General features: G+C 30.6%; 1 protein-coding gene across 2 annotated transcripts; it reads left to right on the forward strand.

The window, feature by feature from the left end:
• The first annotated feature begins 512 nt into the window (after window positions 1-512).
• Window positions 513-25864, forward strand: Rgl (Ral guanine nucleotide dissociation stimulator-like). Of its 2 annotated transcripts, XM_040717372.2 has the most exons (13): window positions 513-539; window positions 609-999; window positions 1639-1844; window positions 2798-2899; window positions 2962-3161; window positions 18927-19035; window positions 19101-19454; window positions 20107-20322; window positions 22292-22711; window positions 22774-23052; window positions 23110-23392; window positions 23446-23580; window positions 25467-25864. In XM_040717372.2, the coding sequence occupies exons 3-13, from the start codon at window positions 1806-1808 to the stop codon at window positions 25676-25678; spliced, it is 2349 nt and encodes a 782-aa protein (XP_040573306.1). In that variant the 5' UTR covers window positions 513-539; window positions 609-999; window positions 1639-1805; the 3' UTR covers window positions 25679-25864. The 2 variants fall into 2 exon arrangements, with proteins under 2 accessions (XP_040573306.1, XP_040573305.1); XM_040717371.2 differs by lacking the exons at window positions 513-539; window positions 609-999; window positions 1639-1844 and adding an exon at window positions 2219-2624.
• The last annotated feature ends 202 nt before the right edge of the window (window positions 25865-26066 follow it).

Consider the following 26066-nt stretch of genomic DNA (forward strand, 5'->3'; position numbering starts at 1 on the left):
AGAACCTTCATTAGATACACGAGGCTTAGTTTGGCTCCAATTGCAAGGCCCTTTCAAATACATAAAATCTATCAATTTCTAATTCTGTCATTGTGACGATGAACTTAGTTTTGCTTCTTTAATTTCAACTTTTAGTGCTGCAAAAGGATTCATCAGAATAATTAGTTGATAGAAACAAAGGAGGATGATCCGTCAAAGACTACCAATGTATTCAATCCACTTTGGAAGAAAATAATTCAGGCTTACTTTTGTGTTGACGGGCCACATAATATGCATCCCATCCTAGACCAGCTTTGATAAGACGACTTCGGAAATAAATATGATACTTATATGTATGTTCATAAATATGTTGATTATGCATAATTAGTCATTATTTCATAAGAAGAGGAGGAATGTATCGTTCGGAGGAAGAAATTAATGTCTTCAGCAGAGGAGTGAATAAGCGTTGTCGGCATGACATGAACATGTAGCCAAAAATACATCACGATTGAGTGTGTAAATAATCATATTAAAGTGAGAGACAAAGTACATGGACCATGGTAGTAGGTACATTCAAAGTGTAGTCTTGACGCATTGGCTTTTAAAAAGAGTACCTGTTTGAATTGAAGGAAGAAGTAACTACTGTGGAGTACAACGCAGGCACATTCGTCCATCATACACACCACTCACCCTAGTCGTACCATCACACCATTACGACGAGAGCGGTTTGCAATCTCTTTCTTTCATGGAAGGTACAATAATTCCCTGACTGCTGCAAGTGAGTGTGACTGTAAGGTATACTCTCAGAGAATCAGTCAATATTCTATCCTTGGCAGAGTCGCTAGTGTGGATCCCTCTTACTTTTTATAATACGTGAAATATTGAGGGAAGTGACATTTATTATTACTTCTAAGTGACTTGTGATTGAAAATCTTGTTATAAATAATATTTATTAACTCTGCCTTGCTATACTTGGATATTTTGGACTCGTTTACTTTCTAGCTCTCCTGTTTTCAAGAAGTGTAAGTTGAACTTCAATATAACAATAATAATAAGTAAAAACAAATCTTTTACAAATTTAGAAGGTCACATATAATAAAAGAGTATAAATGTTTTGTATGGTTTCAACTCCTTCTCGCTGAAGGAGGTATACTAGAAGAAGACTAATAAGTAATAACTTCTGTGCACTTCAAATATGTGGTGAGTTAACACAAAAACAATCTGGAGCAAAAATCAGGAAAATGATGGAATATCCAATTTTTAAAAAACATCATATATACAACATAGTTTAGAGGCTTTATGAGATGTATCGTACTTCATTTGGCTCCGATAAGTCCTTTCAAATATATTAAATCTATCAACTTTTCTAACTTGTTCATTATGACAATGAATTTTGCTACTTCAACTCGAATTTATAGGTCCTTCAAAGGGTTAATCAAAATCATTTGATCTGTCAATAGAAATGGACGATAATTCATCGAAGAATACAAATGTAATAATAGAATAACCACTCTAGCTTGTTTTTGTGTTGACGGGACATATATGTATGAACATAAATCATAAATATGCAACTTCTAATCTGCGAATAAAGGGATTGGAGAGTCTCCGTGGTTTCAACTATGTGATTTTGATATGTTTTCTGTTATTTTCTTTTTTCAGAGTCATGTCAAATTTGAGACAAATGAAACTTTAATTTTCATATCGAGGAAAATTAAAGCTTTTCAAAAGAGAGTTAAAGAGAAGGCCATATCTCTCAAAGGCCCTGGAAACATCCTTCTCATCACCTGTATGGATGGATGAAGTAATGAGCATTCCAATTTCAGGAGATGAAACTTCTTGATACAAATAGCTCTTCATCAGATGAGGTGATTCATCCTTGATTTATCTACAATCAACATATGATATAATTAAACTAATTAGTTATAATTATCTATGTGTGTACAGAGACAAACATATTTTATTTATAGAAAAGTATGTTTGAGAAATATTTCACACAAGTTTTTCCCATGACGTCCAGATGATGTGTGAGCGCATTGGTCACGAAACGGATTTGTGAAAACAAAAATATTTCATCCGTTAAATCTTTTATTGATAATTAATTTAATGAAACCTTCATAGTTGGTAAAATTTCACACAAACGTTTTTTTGTAGTATTTAATTTTAACAAAAACCCCTATTAAAAGTCAAGTTTAAAATATTATATTAACATTTTATTAAAGCTTCCTTTTGATTAGAAATGTTTTTTTCTAAATAATATATTAAAATTATATATCATTTGGAGAGGTGAAACTCTTAGAAGTCAACTTTTAGGGTTTCACACAAGCGTGAATATTAATCAAGCAATCGCACTCATCTCTCTTTAGATATCATTGACAGCTATTCGTAATCAGACACAGACGCGCATAATTCTATATATACAAAGATTACTACTAACTGTAGCAATAATAGCTAGTCAATTGATAACAGTTGAGAGTATCAAGTGTGTCGTTGAATGTATCAATAAATAATACAAAATACATGTTTGTGGCTTTATTTCAATAAGTGGGATTCACGTCATTGGGACAACATGAGCAATACATATGTAGTTGGCAATGTTTGATCCTCGGAGCTATTTAAAAGCAAATCCCTTTGACCGGATTAAATCTGTAAGGAAATTAATTATGTTCTTACATACTTACAATATGTCCGTGATTCCGAATAATTATAACATTTTGATTTTTATGATGTATAATAATAATATGTTGAGTGCTGCTCTGTGCATACATAGAATCCTAAATTAATCACACAACCTAATGTCTTATGTGTTGTATACATATAGCCTACTTGGAGACTTTGGGGCGAAGAAAAAGTCAATGGGGCCGTCTATACTGTGTATCTGAAGAAAGTTCGCTATCATTCACCCAGCAAAAGTGTTACAAGTGTAAGGAGAAACCACCCTGGATCTGTGATTCTCTCAATTATCCTTTTTGTTTTATTTTCCAGGATGATTCCGACGACGATATTTCCCATTTGGAGTGGGAAACCGTACGTGTTCGGTTCGTTAAAGCTGCTACTCTTCAGAAACTCGTGGAGTGCCTTGCATCAGAGGATGGGGAGTTAGAGTCCACGTATATCAACGTTTTTCTAGCAACATATCGCACATTTGCATCCACGGAGCAAGTGATTAACTTACTTTTAGAACGGTAGGGAGCGTTTGATTATTTATTTATATATTATTTAGGGATTTTTTTTTTTGGTACTATCATAAAATTTAGATATTAATGTTGGATAATGGTTAGGAAATTTCCTAGACCGATCGAGATCGTTATAACCTTTTTTGCACCGAACAAAATTCCATCCTAGAAAGGAATTCGGTCTTGATCGATGATAAAAACAAATTTGGTGTATTTTATAGATGAACTGTTGAACGGATGTATACACATTGTCAACATCAGTACATTGACATCATCCGAAGTTAAAAGTAAAATTTAAAAAAATGTTTTACGATTTGAAAACACGATTAAACTCCGTTCCGCACTTGACCAAGAAATATCTGACCGAGTCATTTAAGAACGAATTGGTCTCGAACTGTGTCTCAACACCAGTAAATATGTAGACATTTTTGACATGACGTTACACCCCTTTTGTGAAAATTTATATTGTAAATTGTTGTTATCAGTCGATTATCTACTTATTTGACATCTTAGCAGTTTTCTGAACTTTGATTGGTTGAATTCGAATTAGCCCTTGTGAAGCCATGAACCCTTCCCAACAATGATATTTAATAATATTTATATATTTTTGAAGATGAATAGACTAAGTGCTACCAACTGTTTTTGTGCCTTTCCCTCGGCTTCTTTTTTGAAGGAGATAAGGTTGCAAGATCCAATAAAGGTAACTAATAAATATGTAGAGATTTTCATCAAATGAGATAAGGGATTATTTGTTCTCATTAATAATCTATATATGAAATATAATGTCAAAGATGGAATTATGTGAACCTTGTTTCATACACTAAACAATGACGTAATTCAATTGATTAAATATGTACATTGTACTAGTCAATACATACAAAGTGAGGGACGATCCTTAAAAAAGAATTTTATCGTCAAGTATGGTATGGAATGGGAGGGGGAAGAGAAGCAAGAAATAAGCATGGTATGGATCAAGGAGTGTTATTAATATTTGTTGCTGATATTTGCTGTTTACATCGTCGTATCTTGACGACTATGCAAGTTCGACTTATCACTAATTATAAATATACACAAATAATTTACTTTGTTTTGATTCCCTCCATATATTTTTTTTCTTAAAATGGTTGTTCTTCACCATTGTATGATCCTCTTCTTCTTTCAATATAAGTATGTTAGTGTTCGATCTTAAAAAGGAAAAAAAACTTTTCAAGTTAACCTTTACTTTCGAATAAGGAGCAACCAATTCGTGTAGGTCACAGAGGGCACACTTCCTTTTCCCTTAATAGGAGGGTATAGGTAATCCTCACCAGTAGTGGTGTAGAGTGATGATACAATGTTTATGCGAGGAGTTAATACAAAAACAATCTTGAACAAAAATCAGGAAAAGGAAGAATGCACATTATGTTTTCTTTACACACTACATCAAGACGTTACCTTTATTGTATCTCGAAATCTTTCCTCCAAAAAGAAACGGAAAAAGTCCTAATCAGATCTTCTCAATTATATAATTATTATTCAATAATGGATGGGAAATAGCTCATAATACTTGAGCAAGAAAGAATTCCGATTCACAGCGTTCAGCACGTCGTGACCTTTATTATATCACACAATCATATATTAAAAAAGAAACAGGAAAAATGCCCAAAAGCATATGTTAGAAGGCCAAATTTTTCAATCTTACCAACTGCTATTATTTATCTGTTAAGTTCTCGCAGAGTATGTTGGTTCTATTATTACTCCACAATTTTTAAAATGAATTATATACCATCTATATATATGGTATATAGTATTCTTTTCGAAACTCTTTATGATACTGCTTAGTAATACTTTATTAAAAGCGTATTCTATATGATAGCCAAAATGTATTCATAGAAATATTAGGATGGCCCAATATATGCGACAAGGGATCAATAATAAATTGTATTCTTTTACTTTTGGAAACGGAGTAAAATTGTTACTTCGTTTATTTATCATATAGAATAAATTATGAAATAGCCATGACGTATCAAGTGAGAAGATGGAATCGACATCTCACAAAAAATGCATGGGGTATATTTATGTTTGTGAGGTAACTCCGTCTTCAAATACTGATGAAAAGGGAAAAGAAGAAGAAAAATCATTAGCGTACAACAAAATATATTGTATATTTTTGTCTTAGTGATCTACACATATTTAGGCTTTGATTTTAAATTTCTGGGATGTGTTTAGATTAGTGTTACCTATAGTTTATAAGCTGCATTTGGTTACTGAAGCTTAATTTGGTTCCAATTATGTGGCCCTTTCAAATTCATAATATCTATCAATTTTTAATTATTTCATTGTAATGATGAACTTAGTTTGCTTCTCTATGGGCAATTTGTGGTGCCTCTTGGGGATGAATTAGAATAGTTTGTGGATGGAAATTAACGATAATTAATTATATTTAAACCAAATTCAATTTCCAAAAAAAAACATTCTAACATGATTATATGTTGATGAGTCACATATATGTACAATATTATATTTTAGATATTATGTGACGTCATAAAGAATTGTTCTCCTTTTCAACTTCTCCTTCTTATTCATGATAACTGGTTCTATATAGAGCTCAATGGTTCACCGTTATCCTTTTGTATCTATTCCAATAATTGTAGATTTTGTATATATTTATGTACATTATAGACTTGTATGAGGAACTTGCCAAAAAGAAAGAGAAATTCGTTCAAATGGATTAGATCAAATGCTACAACAGGAATTGCTCATGTATTTCATTTTTTTTTTTTTTTTTGCCGTGTTTATAAGCTTATGATTGATACTACTATGGGTTGTCTTCCTTATTCCATATATTACCAGCAATTTATATCAAATGTAAATAGAGTATTTCATTTTGTGAGTTAACATAAAAATAATCTTGAATAAAAATCAACAAATGGAAAAATGTCGCAAAAAAAACAAAAAACATCATTAATACCAAGTATTTGAGCGAGGTTTTTTAACGACTCTACTCTTTGCGATATTAGTAGACGAAAAACAATCCAGCTAGCCTAAAGAAATCCTCTCTCAAATGGACGTCGCTAAAATGTCAATCGCCGAAAATAACTTTACTCGAATGGATCCATGAATCAAAGGCTTTCATTCATAGCATTCAGAACACCAAGGTCATGAGTAATGACATAATTCATCCTGTAACATTTATTAGATGAACATGTTGCTGAAAAGAAGCTCGTCTGAATGAACTGCTCTAAAATGAAACTCAAATGAGCAGACACGCCTAAATACGCATACAGCCTTTCATAGACATATTTTGATGAACTATTGTCTTTGAATTCAGTTTATTCGATGAGTTGACATACCTAAGGATGCAAACTAAAGTTTGTAACCTTTATTAGATTAATGGGACTTAATTAGGCTCTGGAGGTATATGACCCTTTTCTACTATTATCTATCAATTTCTAATTCTGTAATTGGGACAATTTAGCTGCAGTTTACCCAAAGCATTAATCAGAATAATTTGTTGATAGAATTTGACGAGAATAATTCGTCAAAGAATACAACATAAGTAATCCATACTCAATTTGGAAAAAATCATTTATACTTGCTTTTATGTGAAGGGGCAGCATAATATAAACGATGAATTGGTATTTTCTTTTTCTAATTTCCGGTTTTCTCTCTCTCTTTTTTTTTCTCTCTTATAGCCATCGATCATTCAAGTATTGACAACCAAAAAGTCATATATATATATATACAAAGTTGTTTCAACGACATAAGAGTAAATATAACCTGAGTGTACATTTATTTAAAAAGTACAAACTATGACGTAATCATTCTATGATGAGAGTTGAAGGGTCATTGCTCGAATTGAAAGAGAATTATTAGGTATTATAATGATGCCTAACGGGTCGATCCAAGGTCACTATCATCACTCAATCTTTTGAATACATTGACGATGACTCGATGTGTTATGAATCTACATCCTTTAGTTTTTAGTTTGGACCGGAACTCCCTCTCTAGGTACTAGGTTTAAAACAAAAAACCCGTTTCCATGGTTTTTCATTTATTTAAAAAACAAAAACATTTTTTGCAGTTATCTTTTTTTTTAAGCCATTGAATTGCAATGAGTCGAAGGCCTTGGTATATACTTCTTTTTTTTATTACGATACGACTTTCTTTCCTTCAACTTTTTATAAATGCGTATATACATATTGAAAAAAAAAAAATGATTATCTGATTGAAAGTTGATTTTATTTATTATTACTTTCTTATATATATTATTAGATAAAATATCTTAAAATATTTTTTAATCTAATTTTTAGAAGAACGAGTATATTTTGAGACATTCTATTCCTTTTGGCCATGTAGATTGTAGGTAGATTTGAAATACCAATGTATATTTTTAGGATAAAAAATTACGACTTTCAATTGGGCTTGAGTAAACTAAAAAGATATTTATCATCCGCCAGGTGGTGTGACAGTATACAGCTTAAGGCGCAACATATATAAATCAAAAAGGTATACCTTTTTGATTTATTTTTCTTGGGGCCCAAATACATTTTTGAATTTGAATTTATAAATAATAAATATATTAAACATTACTATCATTGAGGGAGTTGTATTATTATGGTCACTCTTGATCGTTTTGTATACGAACTAAGCAAGGTTTAGTCCCGTTCTCATTAGGCAAGTCAAAAAATACATTGTACACAATGGTATCTACAAAATATCCACAATTAAATGCTTTTCCGAATTGATTAGTATTCTGAATGTAGTCTATTGGTTGAATTAAAATTAGCTCTTGTTAAAGTGCCGTGAACAATTATAATCAACCAACCGATTTGGGCCTTTTTTGTATCTTTTTGGTGGAAAGGCGGCAAGATATACAATAAAGGTAAGGAACTGAAATATGAATATTAGTTTGTTTTGGCCATACAACTGAATTCAGCACTCTTCAAAAAAAACAACAACATGGAAGCCATCAAAAACTTTACAAATGGTTATTTATATCTGTTATTCAGTGTTCTGAACATTGATTGGTTTAATTCAAATTAGTTATAAACAATTTTTAATGTTAATTAAGTTTAAATTCCATAAGCTAACTACTACCTGCTGATTTTAGCAGCGAGATGTAATTAAAGGATCGATGTGTTTCTCTTATTTGTGTTTTCAACGTGGATTGGTTGCCCAAGGATAAGATGCTGTATCTTCTAAAGTAGTTACTTTTACCCCTTTTTATCTTTTTGGAGAAGGAAAGGTTGAGGGATGAAATGTACAATAGGGCAGTTTTGTTAGTTTGTTTTTGCACTCTTTTTGAATTTCTATTATGGGTAGTGCGGAAAAGTTGTGATATAGTATGAATATTACCTATGCAAAATTCCACTCTCCTACAAGGTCATCTGTATGTCGCACATGAAAAAAAGACACTTTTTAATTAGTAAATATAGATACTAAGAGTACATTTTTAGTGATTTTGCATTAACTAATTTTAATAGACAATCTTTTAACCTATCAAAAGTGTAAAAAAAAGTTTTTTTGTTTAATTCTCTTAAAGAACAAAAAAAAAGAGAAAAATTGTAAAAAATTTGACGATCCGCGTATAGGACGCATCACTTTTGTACATTTCCAGAAAGGAAAGATCAAATTTTTCTTATTAATATCCTCTCTTTTTTTCTCCATAAGTTATCATTTAAAAAAAACTTTTTAATATTTTGTATATATTGGAGTAATATATACTAGCATAGTATGTTTATGTAAAATAATGATTAATACCTTATTTTAATCTTTATTGAGTAAATAAAGATTTATTTACTTCTTTCAAACTTTGAATGATATGTGCTACTGAAAGATGATATTGTAGAGCAATGAGATTTTGCATAGGTTATTATCATACCATATCACAGCGTCTCCAGAATAGTTATAATCTAAATTCCAAAATAGTGCAAAAATAAACCGCCGTAATGTACAATAGAGATTCCTATTGTCCAAGAATGAGCTATTTTACTCTCTAAACAATCATTTTATTAAAATAAAGAATAGTACTAGAGGTTGAGTGATTGCTATGTGTACAGAAAAATATGAGGAGGAGTGTATATTCTGATATTTTGAAGCATTTTATCACATGATACATAATATGTTCAATATTTCAAACAACTTATGTTCACGAATTTATATTTGTATTTATACAAAGAAACATTTTAGTTACGTATATTAAGTATATAACTAATTGGTCCATAAAGTTAAAAAAGCTGGCTAATTAGTTCAAGGAACTTATGTGCATAAATGATTCATTGTATGTAGTAGTACTGTTGTCGTCTGACTGTTGAATCATTATTGTTATTATTATTATATAAGGACTAAGGAGGTAGGTAGAATTTGACACTTATCGAAGAAAAGTTAATAAAAAATAATGTGGCTAATGTTTGAGACATTTGATTCCGATTCTTTTTTCTTTCTTTCTTTCTCTCGTTTTCTTACTGAATAACTAGCTAAAAAGTTTTAAACGTAGGTAATCAAAGCATATTTTATATAATATATGCCTACCTACATAATATGTGAACATAACCGTATGTTCAAATTAAACAAAAAAGAACTTTATGCTTATTTAAGCAATTCATTTTAGTTAGTAGAGTAGTTGTAGTAGACATTAATAAATAGGATTAACTATTGGTTAAAGAGTATACATTATCTTTCATGGACGTTTATGTCTATGTATACCCACTATAAAGAAATTAGTGCTAAGGTTCGGTCCAAAGAAAATATCATAGACCGGTATAAGACCGTCATAATTACCGAACAAGAGCCTTAAACTATCTGGGGGAAATGAATGCCACATGATCAATATTTTTCTGAATATAGTTGGCTACGCAACTAATTTTTGATTTGGTAGGGGCGTTATGGATGCCTCAAATGTGTATAATTATATAACCGCAAATTTAATTCTGATGGGTGCTTACAGCAGGAAAAAATACTAGTCTATTTACATAAATAACGGTAGACTTGACAACTTTTAATTAATGATAAAACACTTTATCGTATTCTGTTTGCCCGTGAGCTCTTGTCCAAAAATACCACCCAAAGATAACTTATTAAGGAACAATGTTGTCTTTTTTTAAAGTTAAATACCTCAAATTTAAGGCCAGAGCCTAATCATATAAGACAATTACGTATAATATAAGTTTATACAAAACTGCCAAAGTTGGGGGTAAACAAGGAATAACACGTCATGGCACCTAAGCTGATCTCCTCACAAGCAGTATATACAATATATATATCTTTGAAATATGGCGACTCCGAAAATTTTGAAACCACTTATAAACTGTTCTATTCGAAGGTGCAGAGTCCCCATAATGTTGGTCAGGCTTCTTTTTAGTCTCCAGAGGCATTTCGCCTTTCATAAAGTAATGATTCATAAACACACGAAATTCTTTTTACCCAATTTTTGAAAATCTCTCCCCTTCTTCGATTTAAACAAATGCCAAACATAAAGAAATAGACCGATCTGGCTAAAAGTTGATGTGTGTTCTTCCAAGGGACTAACTAAACATAACTTTAATGCGTACAAGTAGTGCCATATGTTAGACTTTGTACGGACTTTTCAAACGACCATTGTATATGTAGGTATATTTGTCATCTTCATTTGATATATCAAAGTTTGTAACCATTGCCCTTCAGGGGCTTCTGCAGGATTATATATATACGTGGGGCTGGGTCTAGGGATTTTTTTTAAATAAAAAAATAAAAAAATTAAAATTTATTGGAATAAATTTGGAAAATTAATTTGTCAGAAAAAAAAATTCAAAATCCATAGCTATTCACTAAAAATTAAAAATTTAGAGCTATTCAGAATAAACTTGACTAGTTTGGAAATAAATTTCAGATATAACATTTTTTGGCAAAAAAATTCAAATATTCATGGCTATTCACAAAAAATTATTTTTTTTTTAATTTTGTTTTCAAAAATCCATTTTCATTCTCTAAAAATTAATTTTTTTTGAAAAAAATTCAAAAAAAACTTCAAAGCTGTTTCGTAGAAAAACTTCAAATTGAAAAATTTATTTAAATTTCAAATGTGAAATTTTCTAGTAAGAATCAAAAATTCCTTATTTTGGGGAGAGGCCTCCAGCCCTCCCCTTAAGAACACCCCTGCCCCTGGCTAGGCTATCCCTTCTACATTATTTTTCATAGTCTAGGGGCTTTTTCTTACTTCTCATTGATATACTTATACGAGTATATATGAAGTATACATAAACAGTATACATAAACTATTATTATATTAATAATAGTACAATGTATTTTTAGCAAGGCCAATGCAGGGAAACAGCCGTATTTTGATTATTAGTCCTATGTATACAAATGTAATACTAATATGTAGCAAGTAAAAAACATGCATACGTTTAAAATCCTTGACTCCTTCTTCCGTAAACATACACGATTCATTTCCATTTTGTTAAACATCTAACATTGTACCAATATATTTAGGTATATTAGACTCCCCGTAGAAATTAGTTTACTCTCAAAATGTCAGGAGGGACATCAGGGCTTATGTTTTGTTAGAATTTTTTTGGAAAAAAAATTAAAATTTATCTAAAAAAATTTCAAAAATCTACAGCTATTAACAAAAAATTGCAAATATTAAATTTTTATAGAAAAAAAATTCAAAAATCCACAGTTGTTTAAAAAAGAAATTAAAAAATTAAATTTCATTTTTTCAAATTTCAAAAATCTAAAGCTATTCACAAAAAATTAAAACGTCTAAATCTTAAGAATAATTTTGGAAATTACAAATCCATAATTATTCAAAATATATTATTTGAGAAAAATTTCAATGTATAAATTTTTCTAGATAAATATTTCAAAACCCCGAAGCTATTCTCAAAAAATTAAAATATAATTTTTTTCGAGAAAAACTTCAAAAATAAAATTTTTACCCAAAAAATTGCTTTATTAAATTTTTCTAATTGAGAACAAAAAAAAGTAATTTGGGAGTGGGGATATAGCACATCCTCTTGTAAACACCCCTGAACATAGTTTAAAAAAGTTCCTTTTGATTAAGTTAGAAGAAATATAAAATTTGAACCATCAATGCTTAAAGATTGTGAGAAATACTTTTGAATTTACTAAATTTCACATCCTTTAAAAAAAACCAGAGCATTTTGTAATTAATACATATTTTAAATGAATAAACAATCATTATTTAGGTGTTTCCCCCTCAAATGATTATTTTAACAATAAAATATCAATGTACTGCTTATAACGCACACTTTTTTGTTATTTATGTAAACAAATGGTTTAATCTTCTTTTGAAAATCGGATTTCAAAGTGAGACAGAACATTTTTGTCTTATACTATAAATTTAGAGTAATTTAAGAATAACTTTCATATATATATATAATAGGAGGTACCCGTATTATTTATTTACTTTATTTCGAATTATTTTATTAATACTTTAAATAACTACAAAATTTAGTAAAACTTGTCGATAGACAACATTTGAAGTTCTTCCAAACCTACGGTCATTATAATTAGAATAATTATAAATTTGTTCCCCTCTCAGCTATAATGAAGATACATACTAAAACTAACTCGCTAATTCTCTTCCTGATTCCCTTTTTCATTCGTATTCAATATATTTTCTCCCTTTTTCTGTTAGTACAATAATTCATTGTGTTTTTTGTTAATTTTTTGCTGCATTTTCAAAAGGACGAGCTGTACCTCAAAAAAAAATTTGAGACACGGGGAATCGATCTTGTTTTATAAGAAAAATCAACTAATCAGTGAAAAACAAACTTGCCCTCCAGAGCCTAAAAAACTTTTATACATCATATATGGTGAGTAAACATAAAAATAATCTTGAACAAAAGTCAAGAAAAGGAGAGGAAATGTCCAATATAGTCTTTTACATCATACAATCCCATATTTTAGTAACCTTTTTTGGTTTTGTTTCCCAATGAGTGTAGAATGTGGATTTGGATCCAATTATAAGGTCCTTACTTTATTTCTAATTATTTCATTGGGGTGATACATTTTAGAAATCTTCATTAACAATTTGCATCGTCATATAAGGATTAATTAGAATAATTTGTTGAGAGATATGGATGATAATTTGTCAAAGATTAAAATATACGTATTCCATACTTAGTTTTGAGAAAAATCATTCTGGCTTGTTTTAGTGTTGATGGGTATATATATACATATAAAGTGAAATCTTTTGTATATATTGTAAGGTACCTATATAATATATATACAACCAAATAGGTTCATAACTAGACATCATTTTGTGTAGGTGGTTCTTAAAGAGATAAAAAAACCTGCAAAAATATGATGATTTATAAATTGTCTTTCTGATATCAAATGTTATTTTTTGAAATATTTTGTTAATATATGTTTCTACTATTCTTTATATTGCTAAGGGTCGGCATTCCATCAATTGTTCTGTACATAGTTTAAAATACTTCTCTTATGTCATGTAGTAAAAACAAAAACATTTTTTTTTTCTTCAATACATGGCTTTAAAATGGGTATCTCACGTTCTATAAGTGCAATCGGTGTACGTTTGATGGCGTTAACAAAAACTTTTTGACAATTTTGGGATTATTCGACTCAGTATTGTCAGCTATTGAGAAAAAAAATTCAAACATTATATTTTTTGAAAATAAATTTCAAAAATCCAACGTTATTCTCAGAAAATTTAATTTTTGGACAACAATTTACAAAATGAAATTTTAAATCTAAAAAACTACCAAAAGTCATATTCTGTACAACTTTATTTATATATTTGTTGTGTTCATGTTATAACATGAACACACACATTGTACAATTTACAATATATTCGTCTTATAATGTTTTATATAGTGAGCGCACCAATCATTTTAATTAACAATTATTAATTAATCTTATCATTTTGATTTATTAAATTACTTTTTTAATACGTATTTTATATTTACAGTAATGTAATTACTGTGAACATTTGAACTTTATAATGTGCCACGGAATACTCATAATTAATAAGTAGTTGCATCAAAACAGAGAGTAATTAAATTATTAATATATGAGGGTGGTCCCAGAAGTATTTTTCAACATACGCTCTTTAGACTTTTAAAAACATTCAAAAAATTCTGCTTTGTTGCACTGGAACTTTGCTAAACATTCCATTGAAACTTCTTTAAGGTGCCGTTTTTCCTCAAGTGTGAGCATAAACAGCACCCATCTTGCACACAACTTTCTCATCTCAAAATTATCAATAAATATGCGATGTACCGTTTTTCAATTTTTTTCCCCAAAAATGTAACTTTCTGTGAATAGATATACATTTTTGAATTTTTTTTTCCAAAAATTTAATTGTCTGTGAATAGTTATAGATTTTTGATGTTTTTTCAAAAAAAAAATCCAAAAATTAAGCCCTCCCCAAAATATAATCCTAAGGACGCCCCTGCATAGTTAAATACCATTTGATTTTGGCCCTTTTTTAATATTTCTTTTTAGAAGGTTGCAAGATAGAATACAGGGTATAACATCAACATTATGTACATACATAGTTTATCGTAGATTTGGTGAACGAATTGTTCTGTTCCTTCGTTGACATTGGAATTTTGTATTGTTTGTATTCTATTTAGGCATTCAGTTAATGAATTTCATGTTTATGTTCTTAGATATACCTATATTATTCCAAAGCAATACTTATTTTCATCTTCTTCTTCCTGGTATGCAATACTCACTCATATCTTGAGGGTCAAGGACACTCCTGCCGATGATCCTCTTTCCCATCAACATTCAACATAATTCGTTCCTCTTCTTTTAACAATAATTCGTTCAATGTTTTTATTAGTATAAGATCCCAAAATAAAGCATCACATACCTAACTTATGTATGTTCAAAAGTATATAAATTATGTATAAGTGCTTTGTAACTCAGAGAGGAGCCCTTTCCCCTCAGAAATCCTCTTCCTCCTTCGTAGCTTCGTCTTTCTTACGTCACGTACTACGTATGTACATAGTTGAAGAAGATACGTACTATTATTGTTATGCAAGATTATATAAATATATTAAGACGAGCCAAACATCAACAACAATAACTTCTCCTTCCCATATACGAGTATTTAATATTCAAGGTTCCACAAAAATATACGAGTAAATAAAAAATATATAAAAAGAATCTGTGAAAACTTAAATTTCCACAAAAATTTTATTATCAGATTTATATTTGGAGTAACGCGCGGAGCAACACGATATTTCGATTTTTTAGATGAAGATATATTAGTATAAAAGAAAATATTATAGTGCTTAACTTATAAGTACCAAATTTTCAGCCGATTCCTACACCTTCTTTATGGAAGATTCGTATTCCTTATTATCTATAAAGGAGTTTCATAAACAAATTGTAAAATTGTTTACTTTTTTTTTTAATTTTTAACTTTTTATTAATTACGGATGGGGAAAAATACATAAATTTATCAAACATAATTAGTTGTTAATAAATTTAAATATTAAAAGCTAATTACTCTCCGTTTTGCTCATCTTAGGGAATTTGAAGCCTCTCTTTTGTTAGATATTTAAAGTTTGTCTTCTTGCCCTTCGACCTCTTATTTAATTTCAAGTGCCTCACTGACTTAAAAAAAAATACTTGCAACACTTAAAAAAGGCTATTTTCTATTATCTTACTGGTTCGGCCAACATGAGATAGAATGGTCTTAAACTGTATTCAGTTCCTAAATGAATTTTATAGACTTGCCCTATGAATTGAAATATGTATGAACCAGTGCTCGAGTCCGAACTCGTGTCTTTTTTTAATGGACCCGGATCGGATAATGATGACTCGAACTTAAATCGGAAAATATGGACTCGACTTCCGTTCTGTTATAAACAAAATTATTCAACAATGATACAAAAAAAATATTTAGTGAAAAAGTTATTTAATAGCTTTAAAGTAATCCAACTCCTACATTTACGGACTTTTTGAACAATTCAAGATACAATTCAATGGCCACTAAAAATGTGGTTATTTCTAAATTGTTACTTTCAAGTAAATTTCCTGTACAAACCTGCAAATTTGTATAATCTTGTATGTACTTTCACTGTTTCCTTTCTTTTCTTGAATTTGTCTGAAAAACATTGTTTATTAATGCTATTTTATTGACCTATAACCGTAATTTTGTCTTCAAAAATGATCTCAAATAGTTCATATCATCCATATAAATAATTATCTAGAGGTATCGGTGGAATTGGTAGTATGGAGCCGATTCTGATAACCGATACTTCAAAAAAGGTCAATTCTAATACATCATTACACTCCTACTAATAATATACAATAATTAATTTATCAAAACTTATTAGATTTGATTTATTTCAAAGAGGTCATATGATTGTGGCTTATGTTGCTTCGGTCCTTATTTCATCCTGGCTCAAAAAAGTTCCCGTAAAAAGCAAAAATTCCTGCCCCTGCGTCCAGTTCAGTCCTACATATCAGTCATAAAACGGATAAAGTTTGATCCTTGATGACATCATTGAACTTTATTTCTACTTCTTTAAATCAGTTATAGTACTAACAGTTCAAAAGACACAACACTCATCGGCCCCAAATGAAGCTTTTCATAAATAAAACGAAGGTTCTCAATAATAGCTGACATTCTTGGGGATATCAAGTCCTTTCATTAATCTTAATAGTAAGCCTACCAATGAAATATTGTACTGTATGTTGTATAAATACTGTAAAAAAGGATACATTGGATTTTTGTTCAAGATTGTTTTTGTATTTTGTATCTACACTACTTGGCGTCTTATTAATAATTATATTATATTATGTCATTATTGGTTCTTTTTGAAAACTCCCGCGACTAAGGAATATTCACATTGTCGTGTACTGCCTCAAGGATACCAACTTAAAGATGAACAAGGTGATTTAAAGGTCACCACCATATTATGTATATAATATATTGTTTTCTTTCACATACTTGGGAGTCTTAATGACAATGATCCTTGAGTTGTTATTTACCTTAAAATTATATTTATATAATTATTTTATATAAGTTTTTTTCTCTCTCCCCCCTCCCCAAAAAAAGAAAAAAAAAGGATTTTTCTTTCATTGTTTAAAGGTGAAAGTTTTTTCTTATTCTTTTCTTTAAAGTAACCCATTGCGTCACTCATGAGTTACACAGAAAATATGCACATAAGGAAATATTCTTCATTTTAATTGGCTTATAATATAATAATAATGATGATAATATCTTCTTCTTTTTCTGTTCCTTCTCTCCTATTATTCACTTCTAAAAATAAGACGTGCACAATCATAATTATACATATTATCCCCATTACTTCCTACCTCGGATTAAAACTATTATTTTCTATGTAGATATCTGTATATTTTATTAATTCACAATAAAATAGTCTATATTTTTCTTATGCATTGTGTTCATATATGTAAATAAACATTTGATTAAAGGTTAAATGGAAGAGGGAGTAGGTGGAAGATGGATGGGTGACGGATAAAAAAGTCAATTATATGTTTAAAATAATTTTCTGGCAATGTGTTGAGTCGTTAATTTTTTTGTATCACGAAAGCTTTCCTCCGAAAAGGAGGAGAAAAAAAGCTCCAAATCAGTTGGTAATTAGATAATTCTTCCTAGCAATCCAATTATTACTTAATAGGGGTTCTTAATATACATGAATATCCCCTAGTCGGCCTTCTATCCAGTCTCAAACAAGATCTCAAACTTTAAACACTAAGACAAAGTCAAATTTCTGTCGAAATGTTCATATGACTCCGTGGTATCATTTTCTTGTCATCTAAAGTTTTCTTTGAGCTTAGTTTTTTCTCATTTCATAATGTTTTCCGTCATAATTAATGTTTAATATCCTTTTGACTTTTGCCCCAATTCTAAAGCTCTGGCGACAAGTCATGCTGGAAGTTTAACAGTTCTTAATATTGTAGTGAGCTTCTTTTCAGCTAGAAAAGAGCTAATTATATTTCAACTAATCAAGGTTCAGACAACCTATTAGAAGAAAAAACATCGACAACAGACAACAAAATACAATATGTGTTGTTGTTTTTTTGTTGGCGAGGTAATGCCGTCTTATAATATGCATTAATTTAGTGTTGTGTTTGGGTCTGAGAGTTCAGGACCAGTCTGAGACCTTTATAGGGTCAAAACATTTAATTGTATTGTATTGTTTTCTTTTAATGAAGTTCAGTGTGGATTGACAATATAAAAAATTGGTCTAGATAGATACTTTAGAAAAATTCGCTGCTACAAACAGAATCTATCTCATTTTAAATTGGGTCTATATGCTTTCATATTGTGAGCATTGGGCGTTATATTCTTTTGGTACTTTTTGTTCTTAGAGTTTATTGGTTGAACTCGAATTAGCTCATATCATGATGTGAACAATATTCCAATAATTAATATTAAATGATCATTCTATATTTGGAAAAAATTGGCTATTAGAATAAATGTGATGAATTTTAAAGTATTCAATTTGTATGGAGAGAAAATGGGTTCAATGAATGAGACCGAAAAAGTAGGACCACAGTCTGAAACCGCGGTCTTGACAGCAAAATATCATCAGTCGAAATTTTTAAGACCGAAATAGGGGGGAAATTCGATCTCAAACCGAGTATTAACACTTTTATGTATGTACACTGTGCATACTTATTTAAGTACATATTGTAAATATATTTTATACTTTGATTAGCATGTCTAATACGATGTACGTACCTCTCTAGGTACATCGCTGGATGACTTGCCAAAAAATATTTTCTTACTAATGCTATGTAATTACATTATTTTTTTTTCTTTTCTTTTTTATGTAGATATGAGAAATTAGAGGATCCTGAAACTCGAATTCGTGATGAGGCCCGGGAGCAACATCGTAAAACTCTTCGACAATGTCTTCATGTCTGGTTAGATCAGTATCCTGAGGTATATAATTATAAAAATGGCTTAAACAGCACTTACACATATTATATATATAACTTTTATTGTAGGACTTTGCTGGTCCTCCTTGCTTTACTTGCCTTGCTCTCCTTGAATCCTTTTGTGAACGTATTATGAAGGATTCTGAGCTAGCAGTCAAAGTGAGAAATAAAAGCGGGGAGATAAAACTCAATTCCTCTATTTCCTCATCAAGCATCACCTCGACATCATCCTCCCCTCCGTCTTCATCCTCTCCTCAAGTCACTCCCATTCCTCTCAGACGCCAAATGAACTCGGTTCCTATGATACAGAAGCTCCTCTCCTCATCTATGAGCAACAACAAGTCCCCCATTGAAGACGCCATTAAGGATTTCATGGAAATGTCTGACTTTCAGTTTGCTCAACAACTGACCAAAATGGATTATGTGAGTTCAATTTTCCTTTTAAGGTGGGATTCTTCATTTATAATACGTGGGTGATTTTGGAACGAACCAATTTATTTCTAAGAACTTTTAAATGGAAGAGATTCTATGACTCTGTAATGGTTCTTGTTTGTAGGAGTGGAAATGCTCACTATAAATTAAATTTTGAGAGCACGACAATTACTAACATGTTTACTAATTGATCTCTTTTTCGCATTTCCACTCCTCCGATCAAGAAATATTATATAATAGCATAATCTTTTCACTTAAAAAAGGAAATGGTCGAGGTTTGGTGGTTAGAGTTATTAATCCCATATCGTCATACGTGTCATATTTGATACATGATATTTGAAATTCTCAACTTGAGCAGTTTGACAATTTCTAATTTAAAAAAATCTAATTTTAGCATTGTTATAATTTGAAGAAAATAATTCATTTTTATATAAACATTCACCAAAACTGTTATTCAGTTATTTTGAAAAAGTCTCAATTTGAGTAAGAATCAAAAATCTTCCATTTTGACCGATATTTAGTTATTAAAAATGGACAAGGATTCCTATTCCTAAATATCTTGTTTATTTGTACACGTGTGATAGATGTGGAAACTCATCTTTATTCTCAGATGTTCATGCATAATTCTTATTTTGATTGCCAGGTTCTATTTAAACGTGTCATTCCACATCAGTGTCTTGGCTCTGTTTGGTCTCGAAGAGACAAAAGTCGTGATAGAGATGCAGCTACCGTCCTTGCCACTGTAGAACAGTTCAACGCAGTTTCATTCAGAGTCATTTCTACAGTTTTGATAGGTCCAGTCGATGGGAAGGCATCCTCAAGGGCGAAGGTTATATCTAAATGGATTGATATTGCTCAAGTAAGTCTTTTACAAAACATACTTCATTATACAAAGATCCTCCTACAAATAGTGAACAACCCCTTTGTGATATTTAAATTGATGGCAGTATCTAGTACATGTAGATAAGACGTTCTTTTAACTTAATTTAATGATAAGGAAATAACCTAATTCTCATGATCAAAAAAGTGAAAAGACAAAGTTCTGCTCTTTGTCAAATAGATAATCATAATATTAAATATATTTAATTCATTCTTGAACAAAAAAATAATTAAGGAATGAACCTCGCACATGGGATTGCATTAAATATACGTCTCAAATATCCCCCCCCCTCAAACAAAAGCTTAATATCGAATCCTTGATTTATGTTAAGTATTAAAAATTATAAAAATTAATTGTTTAACAAAAAAATTTGAAAAATTAAATGTTTTGGTAAAAAAAATTTTAAAATTAAACTCTAAATATTAAATTTTTTGAAAAAAAATAAATTCAAATATTATATTTTCTAGTAAAAAGCATAAATTATTTAATTTTGAGGGGGCTAAAGCCCCTCCAGACGCCCTTATATATATTAAAATTTCACAGCAAGCATATTTGTTATCCAGGTTAGGGCTCTGAAGAGGTTTGATTCAAACCCATATAGTTTTAGTTATTTATTTCTCAAAAAAATATTATTTATTTTTATTTTCTAACTCAAACTTGACGACTTTATGAATTTACGGGGAACGTAAAGACTGGTATAATATACAAATATATTCAAACAATAATATGTATATTTTAATATGTTGTGTTAAAATTTTGTTTTGTCAGAGGAAGGGCATCCGCGGAAGAGTGGCTAGAGGTGCTGTAGCTCCTTGTCAAATTAAGAAATTTTGGGTTTTATACTAGAAAATTAAATATTTGAATTTTTTTGTCAAAAAAATTACTTTTGATTTTATTTAAAAATTCCAAACACAAAGTCCTCCGCCCCCCCCCAAAAAAAAAAAAAATATATATATATGTAAAATCCTGCGGACCCCCTGTTGAGTGAACCTAGTCCATAGTCAAAGTGTTACAAATATTCTTAAGTACTCTTTAGTTGAAGGAACTTTCTAAATATAATATATAAATTTCCGTGTTCTTCAATTATGCATACAAACGTATTACATAGATTATTAGTGACCTTGAGTTGAAGGAAGAACGCATTATAACATATTGTGTACTTAGTGTATATTGTCCCACTTCGTGAGCAAATTAATAAAATAAAATAAATTTGGTTGATGTTCAATTAACATTGTTAATACAATAATATATTTTTTATGTTAAAAGAAATGATTTCTTCAAATAAAGCAATTTATCGTTATGAAGAAATAACCACATGGTTCTGTGGTCCAATAAGAATAAACTAATTTAAACCATAAAATATATAGATCAGGTCATCTTCTTTCAATGATTCTCTCTCCAAAAAAAATCCACTCTCATAAATAACTACTCGGGAATCTTCAACAACATATTTTAAACGTGAAGGATTTGCAATTTTTTTAAAAGCATTTTTGAAGGATATATAAAGATTTATATACAATTAATTACCTACAACTTTATAGACCAACTGTTTCTTCAAAATGTTATGAAATAATATTAATTATTTTAACTTTTATGTAGTAAGATCCAAGGAGAACATTAAATTCGAAACTATATTTATTTAAATATTACTTTTTTCAAAAAGTTGAAAATATTAGAAATCAAGGCCAAAATTGGTTTTGAATGGTAGGATGTGTTGGTTGTTAGAGAGAGAAAGAGGGAGAGGATGGAGTGAAAATTGACATTGAAAGAGAGAGGGCCGGAGTCACATGATCAGAGACTCCTTTTGTAACAATAAGAAGCATCACCTTGCTGTGTGATCTATGATTTTGTTGATCCTTTTGTTCCTGTTTTGTCAACTATGTCGAGGTTCTTATTATGTTCAAATCTTTAGCATTGTATCCATATTTATTTTGTTTTTTGTTTGCAGGAACTTCGTGTACTAAAGAATTTCTCTTCTCTAAAAGCAATCATATCAGGTCTACAATCCAATCCCATTTATCGGCTTAAAAAGAGTTGGAGTTATGTAAGTCGAGACAAAATTGAGGTGTATGAAGAACTTGCTCGAATATTCTCTGAAGACAATAATGCATTGGCACAAAGGGAACTTCTAGTCAGGGAAGGAACTGCAAGATTTGCAGAGTCCTCTGGAAATAATGAACCTCATCTTCAAAAAGTCCTTTTAAAACATTCTGAAAACTCTCGTGCATTGAGTTATGGGACTATACCCTATCTAGGGACTTTTCTTACAGATCTTACCATGATTGATACTGCAATACCGGATATTGTACCTCCCGAAGGATTAATCAATTTTGATAAGAAACGAAAGGAATTTGAAGTTTTGGCTCAAGTAAATATTCCTTTATTATTGTTTTTTAGCCTTTACTTTGTTAAACGAATATTTATTTTCAGATAAAATTATTACAAGGTGCTGCCAATGCCTATAATTTTGAAACAGAGTCTTCTTTTCATCGGTGGTTCGAGTCTGTCCTTCTACTGGATGAAAGAGAAGCATTTGACATTTCATGTCAAATTGAGCCCAAAGAAAACAAATATGAAAAGAATCAAACGTCTTCCTCAAGTTCCACGGCCTCATCTGCCTCCTCCTATACAAAAAACATGAAAAAAGGGACTTCAAGTCATCGTAAAAATGACTCTATCGCCTCAACTACGTCTTCTTCCAGCTCTCAAGTTCGTAAAACAGTTGATATTAATCCCTTACATTATTATTTTGAAATTTGTTATTAGTTTTTCAGTGATACCATTGAATCATCTTCCCAACCAACCAGTTCATCTGCTATTAGTCCAGATACAACTAGCTCTGCATCCAGTACTTCGTCGGTTATGGACGCATCACTTGCTTCTGGCTCCAATAAGTCAGAGGTTCCATCCTTTAATAGCTCAAACAGTTATAGTTCTCCAAAAGCAGCTGTATTTAGCCCTGATCCAAACTCATCAACTTCCCCGTATAGAAACTCAGAGTTTTATATCATACGTGTATCCATCGAGTCCTCTGGTCCCGAAACTGAAGGTACTTCACTAATGAAGATCATTATAGATATATTAATTATTTCTTTATTAAAGGAGTTATAATGTATAAAAGCATCATGATTGGTAACCATGAAAGGACCAGAGAAGTAATTCGCAACGCCATGATGAAGCATGGGCTCGAAGGATCCCCTGAAAGCTACACACTTTCCCAATGTTTACCAGATAAGGGTAATAATGTTTATAGATACATATACAGAGTAGTAAATTCTAAGCAATGGCCGTATGTAAAAAAAAATGACATGGTAACCCTGACAATTTGAAGAATGTTTAGGAAGAAAGCAGTTAAGTTGTTATGACGTTTTAGTAGATTAATTACTACACAAGGAAGGACAAAACCCCGCTTTATATTTAGCAAAGACATAGACATAAAATACTTCGATGCTGATCATCTATTCTACTCTGAGTCCAACAAAGACGTACACCTATAACTTTACAACAAATTATGAGTGTTACTCTCCATTTTTCTTGAGCACACTCATATTTGGTTACTCCACAGTTATATCTAGAGACTTACATCAATAAAAACTACATCCCTTTACGTATAAAATAATAAGATTAATATCAATTGGCAGTTTTTATTATTATTTTACACACTCCGGCAATAAGGTTTTATTTACGTTTCTGCTTTAATCTTATGTTTTCTGAGAGTTGTGAGAAATGTTGAGATAGAGTTGAGTTTAAGAAAAGAAAAAAGAAACACAACAGTTTATAATAATAATAGTTTTATCAGTTCCAATGCGATAAATGAAGACCACCTGAGCAATTTTTGTCCAATATAGTTGGTTAGGCATTATTTCTTGGGGTCGGCAAGGGCGTCGTATAGACTTGAATATTAATATAACTAACTACACAACCTCCATGAATTCACCTATTTAATTAGATGAGTTCTGCTAAAAGAAGAAAAATACAGGAAAATGACTGGAAATTAGGAAACTATTAAGACTATCTACTCAACCTAACAGGCGGGCTTTGTAACTTTGTTTGATTAGGTACGTACGGAAATATTGTCTAAATTGAGGAGAGAGTAAAGTTGTTTTAGAAATGTAATAAAAATATGTTCACTTTGAGAAGCGGTATATCTGCTCACATAGATTGAATTAAAGTGCTCCTTGTTCGCTGTTGCGTTAGAATAGGGAGAAATAATTATTCAGGGTAGCCTGCAGAGGGATGTATATGTTGCAGTTAATTTAAGAAATCCGATAATATGCAAAATGTGCATAATAACTGGAAAAAAATTGTTAATTTGCAAAATTATTGGAATAATTAATGTCGCATTATCTTCCGAGACCCTTTCCAGAGATACAAATTTATGCTCGGCCCATGGGATATACAGCATGTCCACAGGTCTTGATTTAGAGTCCCTTCGTTATGCACATTTAACTAGCTATTATGTAGATTAATGTTTAGGTTCCGTTATTATGCTCATAATCTAGTTATTTTGTATATTAACAGATATCTTACTTTAACTGCAACAGTGATATACATACATATAATTTTTTGGGGCAGGGGGCTTGTTTATGGGAAATAAGAAAAACAAATCCAAATTTTTTTTTTTTTTTTTGAAGAAAATTTGAAAAATTAAATTTTTCTGAAAAAAAATTTCAAAAATTATATTTTCTAGTAAAAATAAAAATTTATTAAATTTGGGAGGAGGAAACTACAGCCTTACAGATGCCTCTGTAAGAACAATTTATATTTTTCTTTTACCGACATAAACTTATTTTCAATTTAAGCTCACTGCAATTGAGACAATATTATCATTCCTATTTACAGCTTCAATCAGTTTATCTTACTGTTTAGTACTAATTGTCAATATGGAGTCGCTGAAAGAAAGGAACCAGATATCAATTACAAGCGTGCTCATTCACCTCAACAAAACTCACAACCCTATCTTATCTCCTCAAGAATCAAAGATTAATTATAACAGTTTTGAAAATATAAAATACTGCTTAAATTACAAGCGCTCATAAATGCTTAGAATTTACAACTATATTCGTATCCACTTATAATCAATGTTTTCATTTTACCGAAATATTTTCTATTGTTTTTTCTAGAACTCTTGATACCAAACAACGCAAACGTTTACTATGCCATTAACACTGCGCATGACCTCAATTTCATTCTTCGGCAAAAGGACGAAGACAATTTGCTGAGGGGAGATACTCTACCAGATCCACTGTCCACACCATCCCTCTCAATGAAACATTCCAAGCCACAAAGGGACACAAGCAAAGCAAGGAGGAAGCTTCTTGGAATTGCTCTGTGATGATTTTACATATATTCTTTATTACATATCATCATTTGTCAGATGGACTTTAATTGTATCTTTCCCGTCCTATTCCATTGACGTGACGTCATGTTGTTATTCTTTTAACACGTGGTTATCTTTATTGTATCTTGCAACCTCTCCTCAAAAAAAAAAAAGAAGAAAAAAGTTTATCTTCCCAGCTATGGAATTATATACAATTTATGTGTATCAATTCTTCAATAGCTCATTCTAATAAATTCAATCAATCAACAGTGTTGAAAATACACTGATAAGAGGAAAAATCAACAGCTGACAACAAAATACAATCTAAGCTTGTATGTTCGTGAGATAACGCTGATGGGTTAAGAAATAAAAAAAGTGTTCTATATGGTGCGGAGTTCCTTTG

Source organism: Lepeophtheirus salmonis, chromosome 8 (assembly GCF_016086655.4).
Source record: "Lepeophtheirus salmonis chromosome 8, UVic_Lsal_1.4, whole genome shotgun sequence".
Classification (NCBI taxonomy): domain Eukaryota; kingdom Metazoa; phylum Arthropoda; class Copepoda; order Siphonostomatoida; family Caligidae; genus Lepeophtheirus; species Lepeophtheirus salmonis.

Coding starts and splice junctions, on each gene's coding strand:
- Rgl (XM_040717371.2), top strand. CDS start 2,571: ATGTTTGATCCTCGGAGCTATTTAAAAGCAAATCCCTTTGACCGGATT. Junction 22,712..22,773: donor AATTTGAAGTTTTGGCTCAA/GTAAATATTCCT, acceptor ATTTATTTTCAG/ATAAAATTATTACAAGGTGC. Junction 23,053..23,109: donor CGTCTTCTTCCAGCTCTCAA/GTTCGTAAAACA, acceptor ATTTGTTATTAG/TTTTTCAGTGATACCATTGA.